The sequence below is a fragment of the Centropristis striata genome, chromosome 7 (genome assembly GCF_030273125.1).
Source record: "Centropristis striata isolate RG_2023a ecotype Rhode Island chromosome 7, C.striata_1.0, whole genome shotgun sequence".
NCBI lineage: Eukaryota > Metazoa > Chordata > Actinopteri > Perciformes > Serranidae > Centropristis > Centropristis striata.
In genome coordinates this window covers 17,270,347-17,293,639 of record NC_081523.1, presented here as the reverse complement: position 1 = coordinate 17,293,639, position 23,293 = coordinate 17,270,347, and the positions used below count along the sequence as shown (strand labels likewise).

The window sequence follows — 23,293 nt, the reverse complement described above, 5'->3', positions numbered from 1 at the left end:
AGCAGGCCTCAGGAATGAAAGTGATCTCTTAGGTTTGTTGGCTTGACAGCTAATTGGCAACTAGTCTCTATTGATTTATCAGAAATACAAACTGTCCTTTTAAAAAGGGCAAACAAATACTGAAGACTGCAAATCAAACAACAATTCAATGCATGTTTGACTAGATCTCATGTGACAAGAATTGCTTGGACTTTAAAGTTCATCCTCTAAGGATAAAGTTTAATCCATTATGAAATGCTTGTCCATCAAATCATAGAGTGTCAATAGTATAAGGCTATTTACAACAAGCATATTCTCTGTATATGCGTATCATAATTGTAGGACAAGAATTTTTTTGTCGGCAGAACACAATAATCACTTGACATACAAGGAAGACAGTTTAATTAACATGTTGTCACATTTGTCTGACGTTTTCCATTTTTATTTCCCTCACAATAGAAGATTGCAGATAGTCGGCCAGAGGAGGCACAGACCGAAACACACAAAGCCGGGAGTCAGACACACACAATGTGGTCTGCCAGGAAGACATCAGTGGACGGGACAACTCGTGCGCTTCACTGCCTCCGTGCTCAGATGTCGACGGGCTACCTTTACTTCAGGAACAACAGTCACCTTACAACATAATGGACTATTAATAGAGGGTAGAGGCAACAGGCGTCTTGCCTTTCACCACAAGCTCAGGCGGGAGTAGGGCTTTGGCTACCATACCTCTGTGTCAAATAGCACTGCTAACAACAAAAGACGATAGGGTTCTGTGGCAAGATTGTAGCATGGGATGAAATTATCTCTGAATGGGGTTTTTGATCTAAAAATCCCAATCTGAAAATTCATAGTTTTGAAGATGACATTTACTGTATGACTGTTGGAGCCACAGGGAAGCATAATGAGTCAAAATTTTACCTCACAGTCAGAGGATCCAGACTCAACCCCCCACTGCACTGACAAGAATTTACTTTGCAGAAAAGCCTTTAAACAAGGAAGTGAATCTCTTCCTACTTCACAGCCCATTCTCCTCTCTATCCTCCCAGTGAAAGATGACATTTGAAAAGATAATTATCATTGAGGAATCTGCTTAGTGTTACATTAATTATTTATATTACTGGTAGCATTTACATTCGGAATTTGGAGTTAGAAGTTCGTTTTTTATCATATCCAATTTGTGAAGACACAATTATCCTTGAGGGATCAGCTTTGAGTCACATTAATTATTATTATTACTGCAAGTAATTACAGATTGTATTAACACATTAAGCTAGAACATCTTTTTTAAATCATATCTGATTTGTGAAGGCACTTAAACTTTACAGTCACAGCTTTGACAAATAGTACTGTTACCAAAGGAAGGTTAACTCCAGAGGGGGCACCTTCATTCTGCTGTGAACCATTTAATTAGGAAAACTGGGTCGGGCAGGGTGAACAACTGTTGAAAAGAGTACTCCTTCTGCATGATATACAGGTGATACAGAGCTTCCTGTTATCGCATCATTAGTTGCTTCTACCCATCTTATAGTGCAAAAGGTCCAAATGTTGGGTATACTGATGAGTTTATATATTTGTCACATTTTGCACTAAACATAATGAGAATGAATATCAACTTTAAATTGGTAAAGAAAAAAACTTCTTAGTGCACCAAGGGCAGTATGGCCCAGAATGTGATACAGCAGAATATTTGACTGTTGACAAAATCAGTGAGGCTAAAGCAAGTGAGATGCTTGAACATGCAAGAGCCCAGCAGCAATGAAAGCAAGTAAAAGTATTAAGATCTTTTGTGATAAAATAATCACACAATACAGGCTACCTGAGTTCAATGCTCTGAGAGAGGACGTTAAACACACATCATGTAATGTTCTGGCATGAGGGGTCTCTCAATCAAAACAATAACAGAGACAGAGTTTGGTGACGTCATGAAGTAGCATGTGATCATGGGGTTGTCTTCACCACCAACACTCGTGTCACTGCAGTCTCCACACTGTCAGGATACCTTCAGTGTTCTTCTCCTCTCCAAAACAAACATACCCAGTGAGAAGGACTGGGCCTCCCAGCAGAGCTGCAAGCTGAGCTCTTGCTAATGTTTGCTCATCTGGTTTCTCTGGTAATTTAAGTTACATATTACAGCATAAACTATTTCACACTTTGGACATACTGTTCCCAAGGTCAACACTGCATTTCCTTAGACTAGATCACGTGACAGTTATTTCACCTGATTGAAAGGTTTTATTATTTACATTAGACGAGTGGTTCTCAACCTTCATAATGTCAAGGATACCACATTTCATTCACATTAGGTCACAGACTCACATTTAAAAAGATTTTTCCTTTAGGGACATCACTCTGAAAAGACATTGGTTGTTAGATATAATTAAACCCAGAATTCTATAGTTGTCAGCTACAGTTGATGAGTTGAGTAGATAATCATGGAGGAAGTCAAACTTGTGATCAGAATAGTTACCCTTATGACTCTTACTCATATTGGGCTGACCTCTACTGTAAATTAAATAGTGAAAATAAGCAATGTTTGTTGTTGAGGAATGTGTTTTAGCCAATCCAACCAACAAGACTTGCTCTAATTACAGTCTAATCAGACCTATTAAGAACCATAAGAATACACAGGACTCGTCTGTGCTGAGGAAAAACTTAATGTGCTAAGTGCTGACTGAAGAAGTAAACAACTGTCATGCTTTTATGGCGCTTTTTATTGGTCCTCTACAGCCACACCTGTGGAAACATAACTCCCTATACAGGAAGCACCTGAGCCACAGGTGTCCCAGCTAGTAACTGCATGATCAGAGTGAAGACAGAGTGACAATGAAAGTGAACATCTTTTCTCTTATATTTCATTATAGGGATCATACTGAGTAGCGTGGCTCAGCAGTTAATGCAATGAATGAATTAATGAATGGATGGATGGATGGATGGATGGATGGATGGATGGATGAATGAATGAACATGGCGCTCATATAGAATAAAATATCGTCACTCTGTTAAAATAATCGCCTAACTCATTTTTTTCAAGTTTTGCAGGAAACACAAAAAACTTCACCAAAAGTGTAACATATGACATTTATTGATCATTTCACTCAAAAAGGATGTAACAAAGGATGGCTATTGGCATAGCAATAACACTGTGTGTAAATTATGTAACTTAAGAGAAATAAATGACTTAGGCAATTTTTTGAACATGCCTTTGTGACTTATGCAAGACATGGTAACACTTTATTTTGAAGGTGTCTACATAAGAGTCACACAAGCATGTCAGAAACATGATATGACAAGTATCATGAGCATTAATGTTACTTCAAAGTGTCATTAATGTTCATAACACATCCCATGTCATGTTTATGACACGGTCATGTCACTCTTATGTAGACACCTTCAAAATAAAGTGTTACCATATCTTGCTTAAGTCACAAAGGCATGTTAAAAAAATTGCCTAAGTCACATTTTATTTTTACTTAGGCATAATAAATCCACTTAAATCACACACTTGGCATAGGCCATTATCTTAAAGGGGTAAAATCACATGATCTGATCAACTGATGATGTAGGCGATTTTACCATAGGTGGCCGGCTTCATGAGGAGATGATTTAGGCAAAAAAACAAAAACAAAAATTGACAAAAAATGACATAGGCGATTATTTTAACAGTGTGACGATATTAAAACTGTGATATTGACATAAACTAGGTAATAAGGAGGCGTGCTTTACTAACTACATGTTTAATTACCTGTTGTGTTGTTGGTATCACTGACAGCTGGATCATCAGTCACCAGCTGAGGCTAGCGGGCTAAAATTAGCTGAGTTTGCTAGCTAACGTCTGTCCCAACTGTAGCCACATTTCTAACACTTTATTGAATTATAAATATTGCTGCTATTGTTGCTGTGTGTATTTATGTCTGTGTCGGTGCCTTTCCGCAACAGACAGTCACTCAAAGTAAAACGTTTCCGTTTCTGTCCCTGTCCCCCTGAAGTAAACAGACAGCTGACTCTCTGTCCGTTTGACAGCTAGCTTTAGCCTGCTGCTAGCCAGCTGAGGCAGCCAGCTGTAATGATGCGCCGACAGAAATATGACTCGCTGAGCGCCCACTTGGCGTTTCTTTTTCTAGAAATATGTCACACTGTTTTTATTAAATTTACCTGTAATATGAAAGCAGGCCATTGCTGAGGACAAACCATCGCCGCTGGTACCCTTTCAAATAGTTGGTCCATTTAAAAAGCCAGCCTTTGTAAGTATCCGACCCTGGAGCCGGGGCCGCGGCAGAGGCGGATGCCGAGCCCTTCCCTTGCTCGCTCATCCTCCGCTCCGCCGCACGCCGAAGGATGCGGGATGAACCGGGGAGAGCGGGGACAGCGGCACTACCCCACCGCGACTAGCGGGGGAGAGGACGTCAGCGCTGGCGAATGAGCTCGACGGAGGAGGGGTCCGGTTGAGGGCAAAATAAACCGCCGTGAACCCCTTTCACTTGACGCCGGAATGGACACCAAAGGAAGGACGAGAAGTGATGCCAAGACACTTTGCTGATGCAGACTGCAGAGGATTCAGAGCACAGAGCTGCGCTGGATAGAGAGGAAATTCCCTACATGGCCTCCACACACTCTGATAAGGATGGCACCAAATCAACAATGATTCCCATGACTACAGTGTCAAACAGTTCATGGCAGTAATTTCAGGAGGGAGCGGCTGCTGACCTGGCCATTCATGAAGTGTGGATTTGAATGGAAATGGCCGCTCTATCAATTCAAGTCTATGATTCAGACTGCACCACGTGATGTTGTTATCTAAACATTCCTAAACATTTCACATGCGGTTTGGCTGCTGATATCACACCTGATATTCTTCAGGTGAGTAGGCAGATGAAGGATAGACGCTTTTAATATTAAATGCAACACACACAAATACACAAATTTATAACTGTGTACAGTAATGTTTAGCTCTTGGCACCATCTCATCCTGTGAGGAAGTTCATTTTTATCATTGAACAACAAGGAAAATTGAATTTAGTAGAATTTGGGGTCAGATGATGGTCAGTGTTTTGACTAACCACAAGGCAGGCTTATCATGAAGGCAAAGCAGGAAACTGGGGCACCCCAGACCCCCTAGTGCCACAGATGGCCCTGGGCCAGTCTCTTTTGATTGATTTTTGATTTTGAGTTTTGGTAGTAAGCTCAGTATTATTACTTTTTAATCTTAAAAACTGTCTTTTAGATGGATTTTTAGATCCTATGTTAACATTTGCTAAGAACTTCAGTACTTTAATTTATTTTGTTCTCACAAGGTTATTCAGTGATGTAGTGGAGGGTAGAGGCAGATATACAGGGTAAACCAAACTGTTGTTCTGGCTTTTGCAGAATTGATTCAAATTTATAGGAGAACACACCAACTTCCTCCTTGTTAACCTACACATAAACCTAAGTGTAGACCCACCTCATCAACTACCATTACACCACTGGTTATTCCCAAATACAAATTGTGTTTAGCTTTAAATTACTTTGGAGGTGACAGGTCATAGGGCCATGAAAAGGTGGCAAGGGGTTAAACAACAGATTCTCACCACTGGGCTCCCTAACAGGTTCATGTGGCCCTGTATTGAGAACCGAGGGCAGATGGTACAGAGAACTATCAGCCAACCCTCAATCAGGCTACACATGCAGTACAGTACCCCGAACAGTGCTGAGATAATTACTCAATTAATTTATTAACATGCTTAGACAGTTTATAAATAACTATTGTTATGGTAAATCTGCCACCTTCAATTAAAATAATTAGTTATTACATCGGCAAGATGACCAAATGATTCTCTAGTGCTGTTGAGTACAATCATGAAAACAATTTAAACAAAAATCTAATAAGTGGAGTGGTTTCAGTGTGTGATGCCCTCTGATTTGGCTCCTGATAACTTTGCTTTACCACAAGGTGGCAATGTTGTCAAAATGATCTGAATGTGGTGTTATTGTAGTACAGGATTGAAAGTGACCAGAGTAAGGTTGCTGTTCTCAAATGCATTTAATATTTCATCGTGTGTCCCAAAAAAACAAAACGCACACATTACTAACACAGTAAAAATAAATACAATGTTTCTGATAAAAAAACTGTAGCCCTTTTTATTTGAAAACGCGCACACAGACAAACTGATGAGAACTCATGCTACACACAGTTGCTGCTACATATTTCTTTTTTTTACTAGAAAAAAAAACCTAACACAGCCATCTGCCCTGATTGAAGGGTTCGACACTACATCTTGGAGAGAATCATGAGCTTGTGCTCTCACATGCCAGTGAAAAACGACCACATTCACTCCACTCAGCTGCTCATTACAGTGTCAGAAAACCATGTATTACAAAAAATTAAACACAATATCAAATTTTCACATCAGTGCAATTAAACCCTGACCCGTTGGCTCTACCAACAAAAGCATGCAAGTCAATTACTCCATGAACCACTCTTATATACAATAGGTCTGCTTACTTTCAGTGCAGCCATGTTCACAAACTACCTAACTAGGCCTAATCAAGTGAAAGAGCAACTGTTAATCTCACAACATTACCAATTAGATACTAGTCAGATACTGATATGAAAGCTTTATTAAGGTTCCCTGTGTGTCTGTGATGCACTCATAGGGTGTTTTGTGGAAGTCATTAAGCTCGGCTTCCTTATTTCTGCAGGATATCTGAGCACGAGTGTGGATCACGTCTATTATATGTGAGGCATTTTGAATAATAATTTAATAATAATAATATAATGGTACATGTCAGTAAGGACTGTGAAATTTTATTGCTCCTCCCTAATCCAAAGCTTGTCTCTTATCTTTCTGTATCTGTCCTTTGCTTGCCTGAATGTCAGCTTTCAAACCTGCCTCTCTCTGTCTCCCTCTCCCTCACTCGCTCTCACACACACACGCACTCACACATATAAACACCCACATTGCGTGTACAGGTTCTCGTTTCAGGCTCTGCAGCCTCCTGCAGGTCCCCAGTTCCCTGGATTTAATGTATTCATCAGAAACAGACACTGAGTGAGGGGAGGGAGCAGATTAAAGCCCCACAGTACATCATGATAGGGACTGCAGCATTTTCTGCTGCAAGACAACCTTAAAACCCCCCTTCGTCTGAACATACAGCTTTGACTGGAGGCCAAGTTTAAAACGGGGACAGGGAAAGAAAATAAATGCAGGCTACTTCTCAGAATCTATATTTAAACACCATCTAATCGTATCTACATTTCAGGATAATCCCCCCAAGAAGTGAAGCATTAGCTATTTCTTTCTCTGTATTATCCCATCTTGTTCACCATTAACCCTCCAACAAATCCAAATATATCAGCTTCTGCTGTTGACTTTACTGAATATGACCACTTCCAAAGGAAAGCTCGATGATATTGCTGCCTCTCCGTTTTGAGTCTCATAAAGCTTCCACTCCGTCAGGCCCAGCTACAGCCACGAGACAACCCTCAATAAGACCTGCTGCTGTGTAATTTGGGAAGCACAGCCTCAAATGAGTAACTGTCTAGTTTATGTGAGAAAAAAATAACTGTGCTATGCTAGATATATTGGTTTTCACTTGCTTTCTCTCCTACCTCCTTCCTTGCATTTACACATTTGGCAGAATCTCACTAGGAAGTGGTTGGATGACCATGTGTGAAATTTGAGTGTCTTTTACAGCGCAAGAGTCAAATAAACCTCATTATGAAAAATCAGCTCAGTAAAGCATGAGGCCACAGGGTATTTTTCCAGCCATTTAGATAAAAAAGTCCTTTTTTTTTTTTTCTCCACTGCCGCTCCACTCCTGAGGTCAAAGGGGTGGAGGGAGCTCTCTGGGTCACATGATGGTGCAGCGGTTCCTCTGTAGCGCCCCCTGCAGACGGATGGATGTGTGGTTCTGGCGCATGCCCCGTGCCACGGCGATGCCCAGCAGCTCTTTGAAGAGCAGGACTACGTGCCAGTTAAACTTGGCAGAGCACTCCACATAACCACACTTCCAGGTCTTCTTCACCAGGACTGATACGGCTCTGCGAGGCATGAAGCGCTGCCGCTGCAGATCTCTCTTGTTGCCCACCACCAGGATTGGCACCTCGCTGCTGCTGCCTTCCCTGCAGGAGCATGTAAGGGGTTATATAAATATATATAGCAAGGTTCATTTCAAAGTGCATAGTTATCAGTTTTGTGTTTGTCACAGTGGTTGGCTGGGCGTGTGCAAGATGTCTGTGTGCAGTTTTTTCCTTCCTTCTGAGGTGTGCGGGGGTGGATTGGAGGATTAGAGCTCACAGGCTCAAGGGGCCTCCCACCACACTCTGCAGCAACTGGTTTACAGCATTATGAAGTGTGAAAATGTATGGCAATGGTAGGCATAAATTAGTGACTCGAGACTTCTGATGCTTAGTCCACCAGTGTTAATGAAAAACAACAACAACTAGGAAGACGTCATCAAGTCCATCCAGTAACATCTGATTGGTTGTGATTTGAAAATCCAATCTGACGCTCTGCTTTAAAAGGAGTTTTACTACAGAAATGTAGAGGAAAAAAGGAGGGGGGAATCCTGGATTAGATTGTAGAGCAAACACCATGAAGGAAAGAAGCCTCATTATACAAATCGGATTTCTTCCAATGAGATTAATTTTTACTTTGAAGGCTTTCTGTTTGGTTGGGTGCCAAATTCAGGGTAGCTGGGAGCTGTTACTATTGTTTTTCATGAAAAATAATATTGCAAAAACTATAATAGGTCAAGTTGAATTAGTACATTGTGAAACTTAAGAGAGCAGCGATGTGTGCAGGCACAAGACGTCTGCTGATTTGCTGAGCTCAATGTATAAATTGTTAAAGCGGCTGCTCCCTCTGATACTGAATAAAGGTTTCTTTTTTGTAACATCGCGCCTCATCTTCTGACAAGGATTTGCATGGTTATGCATATTTGTACGTCTGCCTTCACAGATGGACGGAGAGGAAAGACAGAGAGAGAGAGAGAGAGAGAGAGAGAGAGAGAGAGAGAGAGAGAGAGAGAGAGAGAGAGAGATGTAGTTTACAGTAGAGTTTCCAGCTCCTGAGGCGAAGTTCTTAAAGACAAACACATCGCAGTAATCATCTCACTTTTCTCCTTTCACAGGTTGTACTCACGTAACAGACTTAAAAATATCTCCTCGCTTATCTGCTTGAGTATTTTAGCAGAGTTGGATGTACTGTTTATGTGTGAATGTGTGTGTGGATGCATCTGGGTGTGAAATTTGGGGGAAACTATCCAGGAGTGATAGACCTAACACTGTCATATCGTCTTCAGTGAGCTGAAGGCTTCATGCCAGAGGGCTAAAAAAAAAGCTGAAAAAAACAAGTTTATTCTGGTTTTGTCAGCAAAACTTTGTGGAGTATTTTAAGAATGTGTTTTAAAGTAAAGTAACAAAACAAAAAACTGATAAATTCTTTATAGTTGACATCTACCAGCCTCCATTATTTATAATATTTTCAGTTTCTATACAGTTTCTGCCCCTTCTCAGCTTTTCCTTTTTCCTTCTGCAGTCTGGCCTTACAGCTTTGTCCTGCGATTACATATTTCTCCTGTTTTCCATTCACCCTTCCTCCCCCTGGTGCTGGTGTTAATGGTTTTCTGTCATGGGCCATAAACATGGTGGGGATGATTTGTGCAGGAGTAGTCAGTGTTGGGTTAGATTACACTGAAGTAGTCAGTTACTGAATACAAATTATATGGCATTTTTTAAAATGAGTATAACAATCCATTGGATTACAAATAAATAAACGTAATGCCTTTGGATGACTTCAAAATCAAACATTAAAAATGTAGCAACGTGCGTCTCCAATCGCACACCTGGTAGAGCGCAAACCATAAAGACAATTATATATATATATATATATGTGTGTGTGTGTGTGTGAAAGGGGGTAGACAGAGGGGAAGACATGCAGGAAAGGGCTCCGAGCCAGATTCAAACCCGGGCTGCCTTCTCACGGGGACTGAGCCTTTTATGGTATATATATATATATAGAGCAACGTATAATAAAAAGTAGATGCATCAACAAAAACGTCAAATGCATTTTGGATATTCAGCATTTACAGTTGGTCAAATCAAACGACCCTTACAAAAACCAAAAACAGTCTTCTACAACATATTGGATGTTTGGTTTCTTTTGTGTCAATTCTTGTTGCTGCTGTTTTTTTAATTAAAAGCCACAGGGAGGATATTGTTCTTGTAATGGAAGAAGAGCACTTATTCAAAATGTTCTTCAATTTTTTAAGTACAACCATCATCTCCAAAAAAAATTGGATACTGTAAAATGTAAATAAAAACAGAATGCAATACATTAAAAGTGTGATTATAAGTGTATATTTACAAAAGTCTATCCGTTTGAACATAAAACGTATTATCTTTGAACAGTTTTCAATTCAAAATATGTAACAAAGGGTTACATTAGAAAATGATCACACTCTGTTTTGTTTACGTTTTGGAAAAAATCCCATTTTTTTTAGAATCAGAGATGTAAATTAAAAGGAATAACATTTATTATCAATAAATCATCATTAAAACCTAACTAAATATTATTCAAGTTACAACTAGTAGCAGCCTAAGAAGAGTGATTAAATTTGATTACAGTATAGAACATATTTAGCATTCAGACTTCAAGAATTCATATTACTCAAAAAAAAAATGGGGGTATACATGTCTACAGGTGTTTTGTTTTGTTTTGTTTTGTTTTGTTTTGTTTTTCTGATGTTTTTAAATCAAAGACTAAAGGTAGGAGTTTGCTGTGGTGACAGTTTGGTCATGTAGAACATACAAGCACAAATGAGGCCATTCATTTCATTCTCTCAGTATGTAAATATATGCAGGTATGCCGACAGCGAGGATGATGGAGCAGGTGATGCCTTTGCTTTGGTCTTTTCCCCCACTAATGCAGGGTCCTTTTTGACAGCCAGGAGATCTTTATGTATCTCCTTCTGCCTCTCGGGCTTCCTGTATTTTGCTGGTGCCAATAAAAGCAGAAATATTTCTAAAAAATCATCTTTAAATCACTAGTGACATCTCAGGCAGCTCTAATGCAGCAATGCCAGAATCAAATGTCATTTCTAAACTGTCAGGATGCAGCGAGGAATGTGGCGAATTAAAAACCTCACCACAAGCAGACCATCTATCACTGTCACACTGTCACCGATGTGTAATTGTACGGCTTTGTGGCAGGGCTGTGAAATTGTGTGCTGTCTCCAGATGGATGACAAGGTGATGTCATTAGAAATCGGCACTGAGGGTTAACAAGCAGCGTGTCGGTGTGCTGTAAGTTCAGTTCAGCAAACAGTCTGGCCTGCTGTGAGCGTACCTGTGCTCCACTATCTGCTGTCTGATCATCTTGACGTATTCGAAGCTCTCCACGCAGCAGATGTCGTACACCAGGATGTAGGCGTTGGCATTGCGAACACCTCTGCAGCGCAAATCCAGCCACTCCTACAGGACAGAGAGAAACAAAAAGAAAACCGATATGAAGAAGAAGAAGAAGAAGAAGAAGAAGAAGATTACTTTATTAATCCCACAATGGGAAAATTTAACCTCTGCATTTAACCCATCCTTTTTACACACAAGTGAACACACCATGCAAGGAGTAGTGGGCTCAGCACATTACTGTAATACTGTGTACAGTGTGAAGGAAATTTGGTGTTTCCTGCATGGTGGGACATGAGGTAGGCGGCGACCTACTTGATATTCAAGACACAAGGCATTGTGGGAACTGACTCTGTGAACTTAACAATGATAACACCATGAGAGAGGGGAACGTGTTGACCAGTGGGCTCTGTCCTGATGTGATGCATAGGGCAGGAAGATAGGGCCGCATTGAGTCTTGTTGAGGAATCAATGTTGGGAAATACAACAGATATAAGTCGAGCAGTGTACGGGACTTTGTTGTACTGTGAAAGAGTCATTCGGGATTTTGCGGTGTATGGAATACGAATGTACCAATAAATCTTGCTGAACAGAGTATTGAGTGCTTTGTGTTTGGCCAGCTCACCCATTAACTTAGTGCAGTTGTCAAAACTGCCACGACAACAGTATTACGCAAGAATAAGAGGCAAGCACTTTGGTCCAGACTGAAATATCTCAACTTTTGGATGAACTGTTATACATTTTGGGATACATATCCAAGGTGCTCAGAGGGTGAGTCCTTCTGACATTGGACATTTCCTCCAGTGACACCAAGAGACTGTCGCTTGAGGTTTTGAGTGAAATGACTTGACAAGTATTGAATAGATTGTCGTGACATTTAGTCCCCACATCGGTGTCCCTGTCAGGATGATTTATAATAACTCTGCTGATCCTCTGACTTTATTTTATGACCAAACAACTGCAAAACTAAAGAGATTCCCATTAACCTCAGCTGTACACTTTGTTTCGTGCTAATTAGCTAATGTTAGCATTAGGGATGGGAATAATTAATCGATGATCGATTAATGGTCGTTAAAAATTTGGTTGATAACATGGAATTTTTAATCTATCTGTGTATTTTTTTTATTTTTATTTTATCTATGACTGCATATCAGAATTCACTGGAATGAAACACGGCTGAGCGTTCAGTTCTGGGGCCGTACGTGAATAAGCCAATGAGCTGAGAATTAAGTTGGATAAAGCTTCAGTTTTCAAACTGAAATTTGCAATTACAATTATAAAACACACATAAATACAAGATGATTAATTTGAGCAAAACCACCTTACTGTATCAAACCTAGCTAGCATGAATTAATAGGTTTAATTTTATCCAAAACTTATTTAAACACAATACAGACTTAAATATCCAAGGTTACTTTGAAAACTAACCTCATACCTCTTCGGGGGCTAAAACATAAAACATTTAACTCCGAATGAATTGAACATTGAACTCTGAAGTTATCTTTACAGTTTAATCTCACTTGAGTTAGTTTTACGGTTGACAGGATCAAGTCTCTTTTCGTCCTTTCAAACAGGCTTTCACATAGTACTGTATATATATCTTTTATTTTTTTCCATGTATGCATGCAGCGATTAATCAATAAATCGATCGTTAACTTTATAGATAATTGAGTTGGCAGGTTTCTTCCAAACGCCCATCCCTAGTTAGCATGATGTTAAAATGGCATTACATTTGGTGAAGAGCGACTTTTTAGGCTGGTTTCTGACTTTTCGGGGCATTAGTTCAATGACTTGAGACAATCTTTGGGCACAAATAGGCTACAGCCTCATAAAACACTACCGTAGAATATGACTACAATAACAGCAGACAGCAGCTAACTGAACAGCATGATATGTTCCTGTAATTACTCTGAAGCACTTTGGCTCAAAGTCATAGTTCGTCTGCCTCTGCTGCTTCGTCTCTGTGAAAAAGTCAGTGAAGTTGTAGCTGCATGTCTCTGGGATTCCCACAGCTGAGAACAAAGTCATTAAACATGGTGACCGCCCTGCAGTAAGCACTGCACAGTGTCCTAGCGACACATGCTCAAGGACGATGACTTTATAGCTGGTCATCTAAGCTAACACAGAGCCTTCTGTCAGGAGAAAAGGAAGGAACTCACACTGCTGTTTAACTGTTGTTGCTGCTCAGCTAAGCTTTGTGATGGAGCGCACGCGCAGCAACGTTTGTTTGATGGTAATGAGTTTCAAACTGTAATTAAAGCATGTGGCACAAGTGGGTACATTTGCACCTTACTGGGGGACAGTTGCTTCAATAGAAACACAGTGACCCATTATTCTTTTCATGCTGTGTCTCCCAGAGCTCTCACCAACCCACAACCACCCTCACCGCCTCTAACAGCATGCAATGAATTCATGAGCATTTGATCTGATAAAAGAGGGGGAGGAAAATAGAAGAACTTCAGGGGGTGGGAAGGAAAGATCTGCTGAGGGAGTGAGAAAACGAACACAGCCCTGAGAAAATGCTGAAAGATGAAAAAAGAAAAAGAAAAGAAGCAGCAGTGGATCAAGGGGTTTAGCAGACAGGGTGTCAACATAACCTCTGGTGTGCACACACACTGCTAATGAAGGGTCAGGAGACGCCGAGGCTGTCAGGAACAGTGTGCAGTCCAATTCTATCCACTTCAATTGGTGTGGGTATTTGTGCAAAAAAAAGTAAGCTTGACATTTTTGGGAAACAGATCAACAGGGAATGGAAATGTGCATTTTTGGAGGATTAAGGTAAGAGTGTCATTGTTTTTGTTCACTTTAAGTGTCATAAGGAGCTGCTGAACGTACACAAAACACTACGCAGTAAATAAGATTCAAAACATGTAGGTTAAAGTAATGTGTTTCATTTTGCCAGACACTGGAGGATTAATTATGCATGCTTAGCCGATGTTTTGTAAGCAAGAGGAAAAAGCTGGCCTGGCTCTGTCTTGGCCCAGAAGCAGTCCACACATTTCAAATGTTATCAGATTTATGAATGGCCGTAGGTATCAGTAATTATCAGCCCTGCTGGCAGGTTGAGATGGTAGTTGTCACCCCAGTGGCATCTCACTTAAAAGTTAGGTTTAGTTAAAAGGTTGCAGTGTCTTACCATTATACTACAAAACAACTTCTGTAAGGTTACAGCAAAACACTGGAACTGACATGGTCATGTTGGTCACATTAAAAAAAATTATGTACGGACGTTGCCCGTCAGTACTTAAAATTACATTATAAAATTTTGTTTTGACATAGGACACGAACCCCGTTCTCTTCTGTGAAAGTCCTGGGTTTGTTTGACCAGTCCCATCTGCACTTCATGCTTTAGACTCCATTTCCTTGCTTCCCACTTTGTTTCATAACTTACACCTTGAGGTCACTAATAGTTACTATGGCTGATAAAGGGCTCCACTAAACAACACACATTAATATAGCAGGTGGTGCCTGTACATACATACTGATAACCGCTGAAAACACCCATTGAATAGTCTGATAACATTTGAATCAGGTGGTCAGTCACACAACGGAGACTTCAGAAAGGCACCCATATTAATCTTGTATACATAAAGCATATCCCACAAACTGTTGGTCTATTTGATTTAACTTTGAAGTAGTTAAATTACCCAGAAGGGTCTATTTGCAGTCTTGAAGGCCGCACCACACAACCCCAGAGACAACTTACGAAATAATGTAGTTATTTAATCCAAACCACAATTTTTCCTTAACCTAACCAAGCAGTTTTGACACCTAAACCGAACCCAACTGCAACCATTATGACGTCATGTCATGTAGAAGGTGTGTCCTGCTGCTGCACCTGCAGATACACCTAAATGAAATCACCAGAATTAAGCAGCTCTGATGAGATTTGTTTCACTGTGTGACTATGACATTGTATCATATCATCACACATGTAGTAGAGAATTTGGCTTCCTGTGCCTCTTTGTTTGTTGCACTGAGTTGCTTTGAAAACTTAGATATCAAAGTGTTGATTATCAGCACTTTGATGCGTCTAAATAGCATCAAGATACAATGACCCTTATTTGTAGCAAGGTTGGAAGTGGATTTTTACATTACTTTCTCTACCTCCTGCTACAGCTTGTGCAACTTATTCAGTAATGCAAGAAACTGAATTACATTGCCGTCAAGGATGAAAAAAACATGCTTTTCATATCAACATTCTGTACAGGGAGTCAGTATAAACAAGATGAACTGATTATGACAGGGGAGGCTAAGGGAGCAGGCTATGATCAGCTCAACTTCTAATGATGATAACACTCTCACATCTGTGTCAGTGAGGAATAATTTGCCTCCTTTCAATTTGGATGAGGGCGTTTGTGGGTTTGTGTCTAGGTGAGTGTGAGGAGGAAACAGCCTTACACATCAGCGGGGAGATAATGAGGCAGATCATGCATGGAGACAAACATGTGGCATGAAGATCGCTGCCGTCAAAAGTGAAAGAGAAGGCAGAGGAAGTATGAGGGCACTGTGTTATGAAAACTGGTATAAAAAAGGTTATTTTCCCTTCTTCTCTCCAGGAGTTGAATGAGGGGTGACATGTCACAGGCAGTATGATTTCTACTGTTATTTCTTCTGGACTCTTCTATTGTGGTGCCCAATACAATTCAAAGTTGTGTCAAGCACTTCAGAAAATATTAATCTATTTTTGCCAAACAAATTCCTGCCATAACAAAGAATATCATCACAGCTCAGCCTTTTCTGATAATTGAGGCAATTGACGACATGAGATGCACAGTGGCTTCAGTTGCAGCCTGACATCCCAGTGAGGCTAAAAATAGCAGCTTGTGTTCTCATCTCATATCTCTTTGTCATCCAAGTCCTGTTTTTAAATGTGGAGGAGGGGCTAGAAACAGCAACACACTTCTCCAGTCCAAAAGAAGAGGCGAAATAAAGAAATTAAGAGCTGTGAGAACAAAACAATGCAGCAATACTGCACATGGCAGATAAACTGAACTCCAATGAATTTTAAAATGCATGTGTGGGCATGTTTATTTGTGTGTGCTTGCAGGATGTGAGGAGTGCTTGTGGGAGCGTGAATGTGAAGTGTGGTGCCACTGTCTGTATCCTCCAGTCGGTCTTCTCGGTGCGGCGCACACAGAAAGAGCATCTCATCCTTTGCTCCTCAAGAGCCAAACAGAACATGTTTCCCTGACAACCGTGGTCAGTTTTAGCAGGCTATGACAAAGCTGTCGCGTCTCCTGATATTAAGGGAGGTAGCTTAGCGGTAATGAGTGGTGGCCATGGATCAATAGTGAAGCACAGGAGGGAGGCCGGAGTAATCTGTTGGGGGAAGGGGTGTCACACACAGGCCACCCTGGCATATTCGCAATTAAAATTTATTACGTCCCCTGCGGATGAAACTCCCATTTGTCAATTGTGACCTATACCAGGCCACCATTCAAATCTGTAGGTTTTATTGTTCTTTTGATTGATGCTCTTTGTTGGAGATGATATGGAGAGGATGGACTGCTGACTTGTTTCTCACACTCACACACACAATCACAAAATTCTTTAATAAGTTCAGACAGCTTTAAAGGAATAGTTTGACATTCATGCAGATATGTTTAATCTCTTTAAAGTTTGAGTGGAGTTTGATATGGAGATTGACACTTTTTCATATTTGTAAAATGAATGTGAAGCTGCAGGCAGCATCGGTTAGCTTAGCTTAGCATAAGGACTGGAAACCAAGCAGAAAGCTGCTGGTCTGAACAGTGAAGCCAGTGCAAACGTGCGTTAAACCTGCATTGTTTCAAATGGTCAGCACGGGGGGCGACTCTGCTGTTTGCAAAAAAGAAGTCAAATTGTATTGAAGTCCATGGTACCTCAATAAACATTTTAATAATGAGTGTATGGTCTCAGTCATTAGTTTCAAGTTTTATCTAATACAGCATGATATTTATTTTGTAAATTATGGTCTAATTAAGAGTAAAATGCAGTGTTTGCATCAATTATATATATTTTATATAAATTCAGTCAAGCTATGTTAATAGTAAAATAGCGTAATAACATAATTAAAAATAAACTAGTTCAGCTAACATATTTTGAGTTGTGTTATTTTGCTCAAATATGTGGTTAGCCTAGGCTACATGAGCTAAATTTAAGTTAAATAAAAGTAGGAACATTTTTATAATCATTAATCATAATCACAATCATATTATTATTGTTATTATTATTATTACATTCACAGACATTCACTTATTTGGGCACACTGGGGCATACTCAATATACTACACGGATATACTGAAACAAAACAAACATAGGACACGTTGGTGCTTCTAGGGCAGAGTAAACTGTTTCTACCTTTTCTTTGGCAGAGCTGATCTAACCATCTGCTGGTGATACCTTCTAACACTCTGCAATAAGATAACCATGGGTACTTCCCAAAATGTTGAATTATTCCTTTAATTGTGCTTGTATGTGACAAAGACGACTCTATTGACGTAGCTGTAAGCTGTAATTACTTGTTTTGCTTACAACAATTTGTCTATTTTGTATATAGTTCAATTTTAAAAGAGCACCAAAACTTTCTACGTGTAAATAAAAAGCTCATATAGGCTTCCCAGGTGCAGACATCATATTCCTCCCATTTTTTCAGGAGTGGAAATGTCACACGGTGTGATATGAAAAGCAATAATTTCCGCCTCATATCGACACTGACAACTGAGAAAAATGTCCAGAAAGAGCAGGAGAGGGAGGGTGAGCATTTTTGTGTGGGAAGTCATGGAGATACTGTACATTATGGTTAGAACAAAACAAAAAAAGAGAACAAGCAAAAATCCGCTGTCAGGCTTAAATCCATCTGTCATCACATCCTATTGACACACTGTGACAGATGCTCTCTAAACGAAATGCTATCAGCAACAGACAGACATACCGCAAAGCAAACAAATCATTACACCATCACAGCCTCGCAGTGAAATAATAGAAATCTTGCCTTTCTCCAGCACGGGAAAGGATAAAAATGGCTGTCTACGTGGTTAAAATGGGGTCACAAGTAGCCTGCCAGAAAATCACTGCTCTTCTCTCAAACATAATCTGAACTGATGAGAAATTGCCACGCTGCATAAGCATGGAGGCGTACTGACTCACTCCATTCTGCAGCTTATTCATCACAAAATTTCAGAAGACATTATAAAACCTCATTTGGTAACCCTTACTTCGACAGTGTCCATTAAACTCTGTGCAACCTTTCTAATTGACTGCAGCGAATTTCTACTGTCTCCTCCGTCGGTCCTTTATTCCCAGCAGTGTCTTAGCAGGGAACTGTGCTTTAATTCAATCTGCTGCCGTGTATTGCAAGTAAATTCCAATCAGATTTTTTTGTGCTGTCCACTTCCCCTGACCCGTGTTATGTCTCTCTGCCCACAGGGTAAATACAGAGCAGAGCCCTGTGCATGTCATATCGCTGTGAATAGAGGACGCCACCAGAGAGCAGCTTCAGAGCAAGCAGGACATGACAGGAGCGGAGAGGGAAAAGTACAACAGGCCTCGCAGGGTCGTCCTCACCAAATGAGTACCCATAAATCTGTCTGATAGAAATGTTGTGGCAGCACTCAGCTAATGGTTTTCTCTGCCTATACAGTATACCTTCCACAAAGGGCCAGACAACCAGGCACCCGCTCGCTGCACTACACTCTGAAATGAGCATGAAATGTTCACATAACATGATATTGAATGATGAAAGCTGTGTGACTCAAACTTTGGGACGCACACTCCCACACAGACTCATGAGACTCATCCTGTCTTATTGCTGCTCTCTGCTCCCCAACCAACATGTTCCCTAATGGGGATTAAGAACCGTTTAGCAGAAGAAAGAAGAAACTCAATCAGAATGTCTTCACAGAGGGTCTCTGTGGGCAGAAAACAATGAAGCACCCTGCAGACCTGTTAACACTCCCCAGCAAAACGTTAAATCTAGTAGAATGCCTGCATGTAATTCTGCAGCAGCCTGACAGGAGGATCGCTCCGGCCTCTCAGCCCGCCTGTCAGATGTTTTCTGCGTTAACGTCGGCTTTCTGACCGCGTGGCAACACTCTGGGAGGCCTCTTCTTCAAGCTGTTCAAGCTTTTTTTTTTTGTCTTCTCCTTGGCCTGATCTCATTTTCTCAGTGGCACCTTGTCTGTGTAGATAACAACAGCTGTTCTTAGCAGTGCTATGTGTGACACAGGAGGGGGAGAAGCAGCAGCAGCAGAGTCCAGTGTGGTGACCTTGGAGAGTTCAATCTTAGTTGAAAGCATCACAGCCTCTCCACCGAGGCTGCAGTGGACAGGAGTCGAAATAAACACCTCGAGTGAAGAGAGGCTAAGAGTGGGCTGCACAAGAACAGAGACACGCACAGCAAATCTATATTTTTTGTACTTTCTTTGGCTGGTAAAGAGAAGCAGAAGAAATATCTAAAAAGACAGGATCACAAGTCTGTCTTAAAACAACACTCACATACACATATGTGCATTGAAACAGGTTTTGCAGCTGAAAGTGTTCCTCCTCACACTGGCTGTAAAGAGAGCCCTTCCCCATGGATGGATTACTGAACAGACCTGCCCTGGCCTTCACCTACAAAATGTCACTCAAAAAGACAACCAGGAAGAGATGCAAAATGACCACAAAGAAATCAAAACAACTATAACTCCATTCCAAAATGTTAGGGCGTTTTCTGAAATGTAAATAAAGCAGAATATGATCATTTGCTAATCCTTTTTGACAGATCAATTGAAAACTGTAAACTGCAAAGGCAGTATATTTAATGTAATGTTAAAAACATAAATATACAAAGGCCCAACATTTTTGGAATCAAGGTTGTACAAAGACATGCTTAACAGCTTCAAAGAGACACAAGGAGACCACAAAGACACTCACAACGACTGACAAGAGGCAAAACTACCACAAAATAGAGACAAATAATGACTACAAACAGACACAAAGAACACAAACAGACACAAAGAACACAAAGAGAGATGCAGAATGACTACAAAGAGACACAAAACAACCTCAAAAAGAGGCTAGATGACAACAAAGTCTGTGTGTCTTGCTCCTGCGTAGGAGAGATGCGTGTCTGTGCTCAGGGGCCCATTGTCTCATAATCCACCGGTCCCTTCATCGCTTATAGTGATTTCAGAGTAAGTGATGGGTAAAAGATCAGCTGGAGCTAATAAGAGGATTCGGCAGTCTGAGTTAATCAAATCAAGTGGACCTTTTACAAAGTTAAAGCCTTTTTGGTCGCAGATTCCCTCTTTATGTCTCCACAGTGTGTCATTGCTCATTGCTGAGCTGCAGAGAAGGGACATTTCAACTAAAATACTGTTATTTAATAGATCCCCACTTAATAAGACCAACTCACTAACACATGTTGACTTTGGCTGAACTTTAATATGCATATTTGTACAGAATGAGGACAGTGGATTTTGTCCGGCATCATTTAGGAGGGTATCTTTTCAAGGCCGATCTGGACAGCAGAAGCAATTACAGCGTCCAATAATGCTTTTGAGAAAAGAAAAAAGAACAGAATGAATGATGCAACATGCAGTGGGAGCAGAGCAAACTTAAATTTTGATTTGAAAGGAATAGTTTTTTTTTCACATTTTGAAGCGGATGTTGCTAATCCATTTTCAGTGCATTCCGTACAGTAGATGGTGGTGGACACAGTGCCGGTTTGGAGAAGCAGGCAGGACTACTGACACGGAAGCTAAGCAATGCACTGCTGGGGATAGTGACAGCAGCAAAACATATGTTAGCCACCTAAAAAAAAGTGTGTGCTATATTTAGAATATTTTCACCGATTTACCTTGTTGTCAGAAAGCCCTGATTAAGTTTACACAGAGCCATTCTACTTCTTTGTTCTTTTCAAAGAAGACATTGACAGTAACAGGAATTTGACCTCACAGAACACGGGACTTGCTGGCCTGCAGCTGCATCGATCAGTTAGTTAGTTTGTTTTATTGTGTCACTTTTGTGTTTTAAAGGAGTAATTCAGATTCACCTAAGTAACACGATAACCCAAAAAATGAAGTTAGTGGAGTCTGGTGGCTTGATGAAAACAGAACGGGAAAATAAAGTATACACCTGATATCGATTTTTCTTTAGAAGTGCTAACATACATTTTGCTGCTGCCCCATCCACAGTAGTACATTGCTTAGCTTCCATGTTGGTACTCCTTGTCTGCTTCTCCAAACTGGGAGCTTGCCAAAACACCATCTACTGGAGTTAACACACAAACTATGGATACATACTTCATATAACCCACTGAAAAAATCTATCAGTTTCATGTAGATATGAGAATTTTGATATTGTTTTAAGAATTGAAAACAGATATATGCAGATATAAAAGCTTGAGAGAATTCCTCACTATCCCTGTCACTCCTTGGCAAGAAAAAGACCAGAAGTGACTCCAAACCCTGGGCATTTGGAGCGACAGTACATTTCTGCTATGATCCTGTAATCAGATGTGTCTCCAACTAATGAGGTGTGGCATATGACCTATGGTCATGAATAAAAGGGCAGTCTGTTCTATTTTTAAATTGGGACTTTAACCAGGTGCTGTGGCGAAGCCTGCAGCACAATCCTATCATTTCCTGCCTTTATGAGCCAGACTCAACCCAACATTTGCTCTGTGATCAGAATATATCTGACACTGAGGACATGTTCTGATCTGTTAACAATATGCAAGCTGGCATTTCTTCCTCACTAGGGGGGTTGAGAGTTTACAACGTCAAAGTGAGGCTCTACTGAGGCTTTAAGTCAGCCGGGTCTCCATAGCAACTAGTAGGCTAGGGACATCTGATACAGGAATAAATAAAATTGGTGTTTTTGTCTTTGAGGAACGCCATTGGCTGACGGGAAATTAACTAGAGATTTAACACATGACTAAAGCTTTGTGTCTAGTAAAGTTCTCACACACAGAGACATGATACCTGACTGGAGCTGGATGGGAAGGAGGAGATTGGCGGGACGTCCAAAACCTTCAGCTCATACATGTTCCCGTTGAGGATGACGGAGGGTCTGTACACATATCTGGTCCTGGTCGGCGTGTACACCTCCGAGAAATCGTTATAGATGAACTGGCGGATTATAGAAGTTTTCCCCACTCCGGGAGCACCGATGACTGCGATACTCAGCGTCTCCACCATTCCTGGAGCACGAGTTCAGCACCATGGACAGCGACGACAACAACGACAGATGTGACCGTCCAGAAACACAGCTGGCCGCCGCTGTTTGGATGCTGCTCTGATGGAATTCAAAACACCGGCTGCCCTACTTCCTTCCTTCCTTCCTTCCTTCCTTTCTTTCTTTCTTTTTTTCTTTCTTTCTTTTTTTTAACAGCAGCCTATAAATCACCTTAACTGGGTTCACCTGGGTGCAATTAAACGAATCAGTGGCGGAATAAATCAGCCACCCGTCGAGCAGAGCCAAGAAACTTTATCTCCGGGCTGAGGCAGGAAGGAAAGAAGCCATGCAGCTTGAAGGTTGTCAAAAATAAAGCTCAACCATGATCATGCAGATGGAGGGATTCTCGCTGCCTCTGCAATCCAACACACAGAGAGAAACTCTTGGTTTTCAGGGGACATCCCCAGGCGACCTCTTCCCCCGTGAGGAAGCGTAAAAGTCCGTCCTTGTTGTCTCCGCATGGACATAATCTCACCCAGGTTAGACTCTGACCTTGCCAAAACGCACAGGAGCCCTCGGTGTCTTCATTGATTATCTCCACTGCACCTCGCGCTTATTTCCACCGATGCACCACCGCCGCGCTCCTCCATCACACGGAGGACGGGCGCACAGCCGCCAGCCTCGCAAATACGCTTCCCACGTGTTCTGAAATTGCACACAGCCCCATAATCTTCTGTTTATGTCGATGACAGGAAGATAGATTCACACCTGCGCGGTCCAAAA

The 23,293-nt window shown here is 40.9% G+C and overlaps 2 protein-coding genes across 2 annotated transcripts in view; both read right to left on the bottom strand.

The window, feature by feature from the left end:
* The window catches only part of LOC131975290 (oxysterol-binding protein 2-like), a 48,582-nt gene extending 43,918 nt beyond the window's left edge, over positions 1-4,664 (bottom strand). Inside the window, exon 1 of the mRNA XM_059337918.1 lies at positions 4,135-4,664. Coding sequence (XP_059193901.1) covers positions 4,135-4,292 — 158 coding nt within the window. The 5' untranslated portion in view covers positions 4,293-4,664. The remainder of the gene's footprint in view (positions 1-4,134) is intronic.
* A 2,835-nt stretch (positions 4,665-7,499) lies between these two features.
* On the bottom strand, positions 7,500-23,275 carry rasl10a (RAS-like, family 10, member A). The gene is made up of 3 exons (XM_059337920.1): positions 22,318-23,275; positions 11,310-11,434; positions 7,500-8,083 (listed from the first exon to the last, which is right to left on the bottom strand). Exons 1-3 carry the CDS (start codon positions 22,531-22,533, stop codon positions 7,813-7,815), a joined length of 612 nt encoding a protein of 203 aa, XP_059193903.1. The 5' UTR covers positions 22,534-23,275; the 3' UTR covers positions 7,500-7,812.
* Positions 23,276-23,293: the final 18 nt, after the last annotated feature.

Coding starts and splice junctions, on each gene's coding strand:
- rasl10a (XM_059337920.1), bottom strand. CDS start 22,533: ATGGTGGAGACGCTGAGTATCGCAGTCATCGGTGCTCCCGGAGTGGGG. Junction 11,435..22,317: donor TCCCATCCAGCTCCAGTCAG/GTATCATGTCTC, acceptor TCTGTCCTGTAG/GAGTGGCTGGATTTGCGCTG. Junction 8,084..11,309: donor CAGCAGATAGTGGAGCACAG/GTACGCTCACAG, acceptor ATGCTCCTGCAG/GGAAGGCAGCAGCAGCGAGG.